Source organism: Peromyscus eremicus, chromosome X (genome assembly GCF_949786415.1).
Source record: "Peromyscus eremicus chromosome X, PerEre_H2_v1, whole genome shotgun sequence".
NCBI lineage: Eukaryota > Metazoa > Chordata > Mammalia > Rodentia > Cricetidae > Peromyscus > Peromyscus eremicus.
Genome location: NC_081439.1, coordinates 132,466,087 through 132,478,425, shown reverse-complemented (window position 1 = coordinate 132,478,425; position 12,339 = coordinate 132,466,087). Strand labels below are relative to the sequence as shown.

General features: G+C 46.9%; 1 protein-coding gene across 5 annotated transcripts; it reads right to left on the bottom strand.

Annotated features, from left to right (window-relative positions):
• Positions 1-3,966: 3,966 nt before the first annotated feature.
• Tafazzin (tafazzin, phospholipid-lysophospholipid transacylase) lies at positions 3,967-12,284 on the bottom strand. Of its 5 annotated transcripts, none has more exons than XM_059251002.1 (10): positions 12,184-12,284; positions 10,436-10,564; positions 10,139-10,184; positions 9,813-9,898; positions 6,225-6,305; positions 6,106-6,147; positions 5,811-5,876; positions 5,607-5,659; positions 5,139-5,216; positions 3,967-5,022 (listed from the first exon to the last, which is right to left on the bottom strand). In XM_059251002.1, exons 1-10 carry the CDS (start codon positions 12,251-12,253, stop codon positions 4,921-4,923), a joined length of 753 nt encoding a protein of 250 aa, XP_059106985.1. In that variant the 5' UTR covers positions 12,254-12,284; the 3' UTR covers positions 3,967-4,920. The 5 variants fall into 5 exon arrangements, with proteins under 5 accessions (XP_059106985.1, XP_059106986.1, XP_059106983.1 ...); XM_059251003.1 differs by having other exon boundaries at positions 10,436-10,605; positions 12,184-12,273; XM_059251000.1 differs by lacking the exon at positions 12,184-12,284 and adding an exon at positions 10,709-11,280.
• Positions 12,285-12,339: the final 55 nt, after the last annotated feature.

Sequence of the window (12,339 nt, the reverse complement as noted above, 5' to 3'; positions counted from 1 at the left end):
TGGATCTCACTCAGTAGACCAGGCTGGCCTCGAACTCACAGAGTTCTGCTTCCAGAGTGCTGGGATTAAAGGTGTGTGCCACCACTGCCCAGCAATTTCTTGATTTTTTTTTTAAGGGCTGGAATTAAACCCAGGCACTCAGGGCCTCACACATTCTAAGTAAGTGCTCTATCATTGAGCCACATCTCCAACCCCTTCTAAGATTTATTTTTTAATTTTTTTTTGTTTTTTCGAGACAGGGTTTCTCTGTGTAGCTTTGCGCCTTTCCTGGATCTCGCTCTGTAGACCAGGCTGGCCTTGAACTCACAGAGATCTTCTTGGCTCTGCCTCCCAAGTGCTGGGATTAAAGACGTGCACCACCACTGCCTGGCTTATTTTTTAAATTTTCTGTGTTTGTCTGCATGTATGTATGTGTACCACATGTATGTCTGGTACCAGTAGAGGCAAGAGAGCTTTGGATCTTCTGTAACTGGAGTTACACATGGTTGTGTGTTACCACATGGGTGATGAGAAACAAACCTGGGTCCTCTGGAAGAGCAGTCAGTGTTCTGTTGAGCCATCTCTCCCACACCCCCTCCTTTCTTTTTAAGGTCTTTTTTTGTCATGCTAGGGATCAACCCTAGGACTTCTTACATGCTAGGCACACACTATACCAGCCACAGTCCTTGGTTGCCATTGTTGTTTTAAGATAAGGGCTTGCTAGATAGCCCTGATTGGTCTGGAACTGGACATCCAGTTGAGGATGACTTTGAATTCTTCTGATCCTGCCTGTTTCCAGAGTTCTGCAATTAAAGGCTTGTGCTTGGCTGAAGGCTATATTAATTTTTAAAGACAGGTCTCAGGTAGCCCAAAAAGGCTCTGAATTTGCTATATAGCCAAGGATGACCTGAATTCCTACTCTTCCTGTCTCTATCTCCAAAATTCAGGCATTACTGGTATTTATCATCATGCCTGGGTTACTATTAGTTCGAAACAGTTTCTTGTTTTGTGGCTCAGGCTAGCCTTGAACTTAAGCCATCCTCCTAAGGGCTAAAATTATAGGTATGCACCACCATGACAAACTTGGTCTTATCTTACCTCTGTCCCATCTCTCTTCTACTCTTTGCTTCCCACTGCCAAAGGGTGCACAGCTCTGTTCCATTGTGTCCACCCCCATCATGATGCTCTCACAAGCCTACAGTGATGGGATCAAGTGACCATGATTGAAACACTGAAAGCAGAAGCCAATATAGTTCCTCCTTTAAGCTGACTTCTCTCAAGTATTTTGTCACAGCAGCAGAAAGCTCAGAAACCCATTAATTGCTGGTAGGAATACAAACAATATAGCTACTTTAGAAGACTAGATGTTGGCTTCTAACAAAAATTAAACATATTCTTGCCATATAAACCAGCAAGTATATCCCTTGGTACTTACCCAAATAAGTTAAAAGTGTATATTCGTGAAAAAAATTGCACAAAGATGTTTAGAGCATTTTAAATCGTAATTACTAAAGTTTGGAAGTATCCAAAATGTCTTTCAGTAGGTGAATGGCTAAATAAACTGGCACATTCATACAAGGGAATATAATTCAGTGCTAAGAGGAAAGCAGCTATAATGTCATGAAAAAGACATAGGGCAAACTTAAATGCTTATTACTAAGTGAAAAACAAGCAATCTGATAAAACTGCCAACTATGATTCCAAATTTGCTGCATTCTACCTAAAGCAAAGCTGTGGAACAGTAAAAGGCTAGCAGTAGCCAGGGGTTTGTTGGGAGGGGAGATGAGTAAGAGGAGTATAGTATTGCCAGGTGTGGCACACGCCTTTAATCCCAGCACTCAGGAGGCAGAGCCAGGTGGATCTCTGTGAGTTTGAGGCCAGCCTGGTCTACAGAGCGAGATCCAGGACAGGCACCAAAACTACACAGAGAAACCCTGTCTCGAAAAACAAAACAAAACAAAAAGAGTATAGTATTTATGGTAGTAAAGCTACAAATAATGGTGGGCACATGATAGACTGTACCTATGTAAATAAACTATGGACTCAGGGAGATATGTCATGTGAGTTCATCCATGTGACAGATGTGCCCTAGTGCAAAATTCTGGTGGTAGGGTAGACTATATGTGCAGGGTATATGGGGTAGGTAGAAGTTCAATATACTAATTTTGTTGTGACTATAAGATCATACTCAAAAAAATAGCCTGTATTTAAAGCACATGGTGTAGCTCAGTAGTAGACTGCTTGCCTAGCACACAGGAGGCAGTATTTTAAGTTATTTTTTAAGATTTATTTTTATTATTTATGTGTATGTTTGTGTGTAGGTGCCCATGGAGGCCAGAGAGGGCACTGGGTCCCCTGGAGCTGGAATTATAGGTGGTTGAGTCCCCTGACATGGATGCTAGGTATAGAACCTGGGTCCTCCACAAAATCAATAAGCACTCTTAACTGCTGAACCATTTCTTCAGCACTCCCTACCTGTGTGCATCTCTGTGTGTGTACACACATATATGGGCATGTGAGTGTCATGGCATGTATGTGTTGGTCAGATGAGAGACAACTTTCAGCAGTTCCTTCTCTCCTTCCATCATGTAGGTTCTGGGCATCTCACTCAGGTTAACAGGCTTGGCAATGAGTACCTTTACTTGCTCAGACATCTTGCTGACTCTACTTTTTCTTTTTGATAAAAGGTCTCCTATAGCCCAGGCTGGCCCTGAACTCACTATATAGCTAAAGACCTTGAACTTCACTTTACAATTGCTGGGATTATAGGATTGCATCACCATTCCACCAGGGGTGTGTGTTTGAACAAATGGAATTGTAACATCGGTATAAGTTCAAAACTCCTTAAGAAATGTAGCTAGCATTTCTCAAATGTATACAAAATAAATACATGAAAAGGCAATGTTACCCTTGGACCTAAGTTGTATGGTTGGTTTTTACATGTATTCTATCCCCGCAAAGTGATGTTTTCCCCTTCTGAAAAATGTTTTAAATTTTTAATTGTCTCCCCCCTCCACTTTCCCAAGACAGGGTCTCATTGTGTAGCCCTGGCTAGCCTGGAACGCTCTATGTAGACCAGGCTGGCCTCAAATTCAGAGACTCAACTTGTGGTAGTTTGGTGTGTCACTGTGCGGGTGGCCTTTGAGGTCTTCTATGTTCAAGCTATGCACAGTGTGGACACAGACTCCTGCTGCCTGCACATCAAGATGTAAAACTCTAAGCTTTTTCTCCAGCACCAAGTCTGCCTGTATGCCACCATGATGATAATGGACTAAACTTCTGAAAATGTAAGCCACCCCAATTAAATGTTTTCCTTTTTAAGAGTTGCTGTGGCCAGGTGTGGTGGCACATGCCTTTAATCTTAGCACTTAGGAGGCAGAGGGAGATGGATCTCTGTGAGTTCAAGAGCTACACAGAGAAACTCTATCTCGAAACCCCCCCCCCCCGCAAAAAAAAAGAGTTGCTGTGATCATGGTGTCTCTTCACAGCAACAGAAACCCTAAGACACACCCACCCCAAGTGCTGAGATTAGAGTGCACCACCATATACACCTAATTTTCCTATTGAGACAGGATTTCACTATGTAGCTCAGAGAGATCTGCCTGCCTTTGCCTCCCATGCTTGACTTAAATTTTTTTCTTTTTAGTCTCTCACTCAGTATCCCAGGCCAACCTTGAACATGTGGCAATATTCCTGCTTCAGCCTCCCTAGTGCTGGGATCACAGGTGTGTACTACCATGTCTGACTTCACTTGAGGTTTTGAAGCTAGTTTATTAGTCTTGTTGTGCCGCCATTATGAATCTCTACTCCTGCCACACTGTTATGGGGCTTAAAGTTAATAATGGAAGTCTCAAGTAGCCAGAGCACAGTGAAATCCCTATGTCCATCTACTTAAATGATCTCATTGTATCCAGCCTCAAGGGTCCTATTTTCTTGTCCACCAAGGTACTTCCCATCTGCATTCCTACACAGAAGACAGAGGTATAGTGGCATAACACAAATATTTTATTACTCTAAAAACACGAAAACCCAGACCTCAGGACATAGGGAATGTCAAGGCAAAAAGGTTAGAGAAGTGGGTAGGCCCTGACATTGGGGGGTTCACAGTCAGGTCTTGGGGGCCCTTTTTCTGCAATCTAGCAGAAACATCTAGTTAAGTTTAGCTAGGCTTGAATCCTGGCCAAGACTTGCTCTTGTCTGGAGACCACCCAAGGACAAACCTTGCAGCAGGAGAAGCTCAGGTAGAAGAATGACCTGGCTGACAGCCATTCCTAAGGAGATTGTGAGAAGTTCCTGGGTAAATATAGGCAAGTGGTAGTCCATCCAAGGGGCCATTTGGGTCCTCTTTCTGCATCTATGGCCAGGACACCTATTCTCCTACCAGTTTCGCAACTGCCTGTTTTGCTCCCTTCCAATGCTAGCCCCTGAGAGATGTGAGAAGGAGGCCAGCCCCTGCCTAAGAGTCTTCCTCCCTTCTCTGCCAAGTGTGAGGGACAGCCAAGGCTCTTCTTTTAGCCCAGGAGACCCAGAGGAACCAGATGCTTGAGGATAAAAAAGGGTATCCAGGCCAAGCAATGGTGGCACACACCTTTAATCCTAGCACTTGGGAGGCACAGGCAGATGGATCACTATGAGTTCAAGGCCAACCTGGTCTACAGAGTAAGTTCCAGGAGAGCCAGGGCTACATAGAGAAACTCTGTCTCAAAACAAAACAAAACAAAACAAAACAAAACAAAACAGTATCCAGCAGGGATTATGAGCCAATCTGAGTTAAAAGCATCAGTTCATCTTCCAGCCTCAGTTTTGTGCAGGGAAGAATCTCAAAGGCAGTACAGAGCCAAGCAGGGTTGGGCAGGGTCCTGCACCACCACTTCCCAAACCCTGGAGGATCCAGTGCTCCCTTGGCTAAGGACTTCAGGGCACAGACTGGGCAGGCAAAACCTATCTTCCAGGCTGGAAATGGTTGTGGAGCTGTTCCGCCTGCATCTTCAGCCGCTGGAATTCCTCTTGAATGAAGTCTGTGAGGGCTTTCCGAATCTCCACCTGAGAGCAAGGATGGTGCTGGCCTGCACTCCCTAAGGACCATGGCTGAGGTACCCTGGGAGTCTGAGGGGCTGGGAAGGCCAAGGACAGCTAGGGGACCTTGGGTGGAAACTCACAGCAGACTTGTTTTCTGCCCGGAGCCGCTCAAGCACAGGGAGTGCACTGAAGGGCTTCCCGATCAGCACGGTGATTTTCTGTAAGGAGGCAGGCCATCAAGGATGACAAGGAGCCTATAGTTCCAGCTCAAACAATGTGAGGAGTCAGAGCCCTGCCCTGCCCAATGGGCTTGGTGCTCCTGAAAGCCACTGTCTCTCTCTTCAAAACAGGCAGCTGGGCTTGGTGATATCCAAGAGACAGCCTAATCCTAGGATCCATCCTATCAAGGACCTGTCCTGCCCCACCTTGTCCCCCACCTGATTTTCAATTCCTATTCTAAAGGCCTTGCTTCCAGAAAAGCCCCACCTAGACCCCCACTACATGCTTATGTTGAGCAAATAACCAATCCTTTATAGTATGGGCTAGGAGACACAGGGCAGATAGCAGGCAAGTAGATAGACAGATAAGAATCAGCAGTGCCTACCCACCTGTCCAAATCGGGGGAAGTAGGGCGGGCTATTAGGGAGGACATCATTCATTCCTGTAGCACAGTGGATAGAAAGCCAGCCATTGGGAGAAGCGGTGTACAAGGGTACCAGAGAGAGCCCCAGGCACTTCTCTCAGCCATCCAACCCACAATCCCCTTAAAAACATCTAAGGAAGTCCCTCCCTACCCCCAGCCCCTGGCTCACCAACATGCCATAGTGGCAAGATGATTGGGTTTAGATGACACTCAGCAATCAGCCGTCCAATTCCTACTTAGGAGAGAGGCAGAAACACTGGCACAAGTTGAGCCAAGCTTCCGTGCCAATCTCTGGCCAATGTCACTTCTACTGTCTCTCAGTTAAAGACTAGTCCTTGACTCACCATCTGTCCCCTTCCCACTGCTCCTGATACACCCACCAGAGAGGGGAATGAAGCCAGGTATCCACAGGGCCATCTTTGGATGGGGAACTTGGCTGTGTCAGCTTGACCAGCAACACTTACCCCATTTGAAGCGCAGGAACTCAGAACTCATGTTTACTTTCCCTAGTGAAAGAATAGAGACAAGGTTTGGAACCTGAAAACATGCATGCTGCAGGACCCTGACCAAGCACCCAACTGACCTTCTGGAAAGATGTGTACCCAGTCCCCATGGTTAAGCTTCTCCAAAATGAAGTCCATCCCTTTCTGGTAGACACCATCTCCTGCAGAGAAAGGTCTGTTCTCTTTGATTCATTCTCTGGGGAAGATATCAAGCTCTCCAAACCTCAGTGAAGTAGATTCACACATTAAGGCCCACTCCTGATCCATCCTCATTAGGATAGAGGCAACAGTTCATAGCATCATCCATAGACACCTCCAATAACTATTTCCAGAGCCTGTTCCTCCCTGCTACCCTGACCCTTCACATTTTTGGTTTGACCACGTCCTCCTCTCAAGATGGGCACGGTGGCTCATGCCTACAATCCCAGCACTTGGGAGGCTGAGGCAGGAGAGCTGCTGTGAGTTTGAGGTCAGGATGGGCCACAGAGTAAAATCCTGTACCAAAACAAAACAATGTCCTCTCAACCTCTTAGTGCCTCTCATGTGCAAATAGCACCTTCCTTTTCTTTTTTGAGACAGATATTACTGTGTTACCCAAGCTTGCCTCAAACTTATGGCAATCCTCTTGCCTCAGCTTTCCTGGTGCTGGAATTACAGGTATACATCAAGACATCTGGCTAGACAGTATCTCTTACTGAAATGATAACCATGGCAAGTCCTCCACCTTCCTCTGCCCCTATGGCCTGCCCTACTACAACCTGCCTCCACAACACACACCCATTGCTGGCTCCAGATCAGCTCCAGAGCCTCTCTTACTCTTTGGTTGCCACTACTTTGACCTTCCTTGAGGTTTCTGGGCCAAGGGAGAACAGTTCAGTAAACAGAAAACACAAAAGAGACTGGGAAACTTGGAAGGATCGATCAGTATTTCAAGGCCAGCCTGGGTTATATGAGACCATGTCTCAAAAAACAAACAAAAAGATTGAAAAAAAAACTGAAAATAGGAGTCAAGCTGCCCTGAGGCTAGTAAAACCTTAGAGATATTCTGAGATGATCACACTGGATTAAGGAAAGGCAACAAGACAAACCTAGATCATCCAGGTAGCCCAGCTATCAGCCACACTATAGACGTAGAGGCCTAACACCTCTTGCTGGCTAGCAACCTTGAGTCACCTGGATATAGTAAGACTCTCCACAACAGTGGAAGAATAACCATAGGGTGGACAGAACCAGGAAAGGGAAGGGAGGAGGCTAACGGAATGGGCAAATATCCTAATCTTATAAAATGGGGCAGAGGGGTATATCTCACAAGAGACAGAACAATATTGGGGCTATCTCAGGTCAGTACATTAAGAATTGCCTTTCTGCCGGGCGGTGGTGGCATACGTCTTTAATCCCAGCACTTGGGAGGCAGAGGCAGATGGATCTCTGTGAGTTCGAGGCCAGCCTGGACTACAGAGTGAGTTCTAAGAAAGGCGCAAAGCTACACAGAGAAACCCTGTCTGGTGGGGTGGGGGGTGGATTGCCTTTCCACGTTTCTCTGTAAGCCTGCTATTTGGAAGATGTGGTTAGGGGTTCAGGAGTCTCACCTCAACCTCAACAGGTACCTGATCTGGCAGCTCACTCAGGGGCCACAAGTGGGAATGATTTCAGGGAACAGAATGAGACACAGGTTCCTTGCTTGGGATGGCAATACATAGCAAGGGTGGTCACTAAAGGTGTTTGCTCCTCTAGCAAAAGCCACTGGTATATACCCTCTGAGCTTGAAATTGGGAAGTAAAAAGGATAACAGCAGGTCACACTTTTTAGCTTTTGCAAATGCTATTTCTACTTGTGTAAAATCACTTCAGTGCTTAAAGGTCAACCTAAAAGTCTTAGGCTTAGAGAAAAATGGTTTGTTTGTTTTAACACAGAAACAGTATCGCAAGCTCTGTTTCAGTCGCATGTAATTAAATCTTTGCTGTCCTTGAAATTAATGTTTCATTTTCTAGTTTTTGTTTTATAATTTTTACAATGCTGGGGATAGAACTCAGGGTTCTGTGCCAGCTACACACAAACTGTACCATCGAGCCACACCTCCAGCCCTCAATTTCTTTGTATGTGTGTATGTGGGCACACACTTGTGTACACACACGGGCTTTTTTTGAGACAGGTCTCAGTCTCCAGCCCAAGCTGGCCTCAAACTCATGGTAAATCACCTATTTTCACCTCCCAAATACAGAACTACAGGCACAGGCCACCATACCTAGCTTTTTTGTTTGTTTTTGTTTCTTTTGAGACAGAGTTTCTCTTCATAGCCCTGGCTATCTTGGAACTAGCGCTATAGACCAGGATAGCCTCAAACTCAGAGACATCATGCCCATCTCAGATCCTGTTTTTAACTGAAATAAAATCTAGGTACAGGCCAGGCAGTGGTGGCGCATGCCTTTAATCCCAGCACTCGGGAGGCAGAGGCAGGTGGATCTTTGTGAGTTCAAGGCCAGCCTGGTCTACAGAGCGAGATCCAGGAAAGGCGCAAAGCTACACAGAGAAACCCTGTCTCGAAAAACCAAAAAAAAAATAATAAAAATAAAAAATAAAAAAATCTAGGTATAGATAAAAAAGAATGAACAGAACTGGGAATATAACTCAGAGGTACAGTATACGCCTAGAATGCAGAAGTCTCTATGTTCTGTCCCCCGAACTGAAAACAAAAGAAAAAGAATAAAAACAGACACATACACACAAGACTTTTGAGCTTGCTGAGGAGAGGCGCTTAGAGTCAGGGACAGGTGTAAATTAATAGAATGCTGACATATCAGAGCAGGACCTAAGAGAAAATGCCACTGTCATTCAGCAAGATGATGTAGTCTCTGCTGGAATGCTTAGAAAGATGGAAATACAACTTTCCCTCCTTCAGACATTTTCTACCTTTCTCTTCTCTTCTCTATCACCTAGTACATGCCCCCCCCCCTTTGGAATGTTTTTTGTTTTTCAAGACAAACTTTTTCTGTAGCCCTGGCTGTTCTGGAACTCGGTCTGTAGACCGGGCTGGCCTCGAACTCACAGAGATCCACCTGCCTCTGCCTCCTAAGTGCTGGGATTAAAGGCGTGTGCCTCTACCCCTTGGCTTATTTGCCCATTTTTAGACTTTTTTCTTTCACTCTTTGCTTAAAAAGAAATCTGCTTCCCCAGAGGAAAGGGAAATGTGGATCTGAATCCTAAATTTGTCCAAGGTCAGTCTATGACCTTAGACTTCTGAACTCTGTCTTGAGAATCTGAGCCCTATCTAGAGAACTTCTAGGGGTTTGTGAAAAGTACTGAGTGATCATTCAATCCCAGGCTCCTCACCCCACCAGTCTGTTTGTTCTCACAGAAACAAACCCTCTGGCCTTCTTCTATACATGTACCCCACTGCCACCATAAAGTGATGGTACCACACTCCTCTCCTTGAGAGGAACAGTAGATACAGAAGGGATGGCAAATAAAGCTTCCTTGAATTCTCATGTGAGTTCTGGACAATCCTCAGGCAGCTGCAGAGGATCTAAGAGGCCATCCTTCTCCCTACCCTCTGCCACCTATACTGTTATGTCATGGCTCTCATAAATCCTTCTAAGACAAAGACACTACCACCAGCTTCCTTACCCCCAATGGAGGACTGGACATGCCTCTCAAGAGGAGCAGCTCACCTCGACACACAGGCACACATTTGCCCAAGCTGAAGAAATGAGAGTGCAGCTCCTTGGTGAAGCAGATGTCTGCAGCTGCAGGGGTCCTAGAGCAGCAACAGACCCAGTCATCCCTGCCTTCAAGACTTCCTAGTCCTTGTCCCTAACTCCCCCCACCCAGTACAACACCTGCCATCATTGTCATGCAGAATGAAGCTCGAGAGAAGGGTCTATGAGGCCCCACCCATGCCCTTCCTTGACTGATGGATGCCACCTCCTGAACAGAGGAGGAAGGCAAATCTGGGCAGAAATGGGTGGACCACTTTAAGGGGCCTATTGCTCCTCACCAACGCATCAACTTCAGGTTCCAGATGTGGCGAAGTTTCAGGATTCCTAGGAAAAAGGAAAGCCCTTGATTTGACATAGCCACTTCCACATTCCTTCTAAATTTCTGATATCCTGTTCAAATAACATTCCCTGGAGGAATTCTAAGAGGAACACAAAACTTCCAACAGCTAGGCAGTATATCCCACAAATAATGCCATGGTTTTCCTGAGAGCCTGGTGAGAAGTGAATCTACTCTGTCTTTGGCTGGGGCCTGTTCCTGTTTTTCCTTCCTGAACCCAAGTACACTGACACATTACCCCATAGATGAGGGTCATCCATGCAGGATTGGTGGTTGGAGACGGTGATAAGGGGTGTGGCAGGGCCTCGGTTCTCAATGAGCTCATACAACACTTCTTTGTTGTGCACGGTGAGTTGGTTCATGTACTCTGAGAAGAGAAGTCAGGCTCAAGCTCTTGCTCATCTCCACCTGCCGCCAAAGAGACCCTGTCACCCCAGTACCCAAACCAAAATCAAACTCTGGCCAGGCTGGGAGCCTGTGACAGACTTTGCCTTGGCCTTTGGCCACTCACTGGTCCAGAAGCAGCTGTAGGTGCCCACCAGGCCCATGACGACGCTGCTGGCTATGGTCCAGGTGAGCCGGGGCACCGCGGGGAATGGCCACTTCACGTGGAGGGGCATCTCCTCCGGTCCCGACCCTGCTGCCCGGAGCTCCTCCTGCCCTGGGCCAGCCCGTGTCCTCCACCGCTCAGGAGATCTCAGACACACTAGCAGGGGACTAGACTAAGGTCAGACTAGCAGGGGGCTAGACTAAGGTCACCTAGTGGAGCAGCTCAGAGCCTCCTTAGCACCGCTCTCTAGACAGAGAAGCGCCGCCGCTATGGCCAGGAGCCAGGGTTGCTGTGGGGAGCCATACGCACTAAGAGAGGTTGCCTTGGGGGCCTCAGGGTCCACATACCCGCCGGAAAAGGATCCCCGCCTGTTGTCGCAAAACACGCCTAGGTCGCTTGACGGCTGCCGGGGGCAGGTCTACACCAGTCTCGCCCCGCCTCCTTCCCGTTAGGGTCTTGGCTAGAGACCGCCGGAAGCTACGAGTCTCTTTCGTTCTTTAATTCTATAGGTGACATGAGCTGCGCAGCACCATTACCTGAAGCCACTCAAGGCCTAGGCTGGCGGAACCCTTTTACTTATTATCTCTCCCTCTCCCTCCCCCACTCAGTGTGAATCCGGTTATACACGCTTCTGAAGGCGCACGCAGAGGCAAGAAAAGGGCATTGAGTGTCCGCGTCCATCATTCTGTCCCATCATTTAGACGCAAGGTCTATTATTGAGCCTGGGGTCACATTTTTCGCCTAGGTTGGCGTCCAGGAAGCCTCAGAGATTATCTTTTATTGCCCCCCTCCATTTAAAACAATATAGTCTCATGCAGCCTACACTAACCTCAAACTCACTATGTAACCTAGGCTGGCCTTGAAGTCACAACAATCTCCTGCCTCCGTCTCTCAAGTGCTGGTATTATGTGGGCATCACAAGAGGCTTTTTTTTTTTTTTGAGGGGGGGGATTTACTGTGATCCCTGACTAGTGTGGAACTTAATATATAGACTCAAACTCACAGCGATACCTGCCTTCCAAATGCTGAGATTAAAGGCATATGCCACCACCACATCCTGGTATTGTTTTAAAACTCAGTTTTATTGATTGTACTGTAGTATTTCCCCCAGTAAGCTGGCGGATGGAGCGTGAGGGGGGTTATCTCCACAATAAAGTCCTTGCCTAGCATTCATGTGGTAGCAAAAGTAACAAATTTCTGCCCATGAGACGTTTTTCTAAGCTGCCACTCCATAGTCATCCAGTGGGGACCTGAAAGGATCCAGTCGCCAGTCGCGCTGCCTATCCTGTGCAGAAGGTCCATTGCTTTGGGTTTTCTGAGCAGTCACATTGGCAAACATAATTTAGGAGGGCCTGAGAACCTGGAGAAAAGACTGTCTTTGTTTCGCTTCCTGCTGCGAGGAAGGTGCCAGAGAATGAGTGAGCAAACCTACTCACCTTGGTCCCTGGGTCCAGATAACTGCTCAATGATGGGCCACTGCTCGTCGGCGCAGGTAGCACCAACCATACTCAGATCCCCAAAGTGCTGTCCGCTATGAAGAGACACCACCCATTTTGGGCGGGGAGGGCGGGCAGGTGGCCAATTCCCAGGCG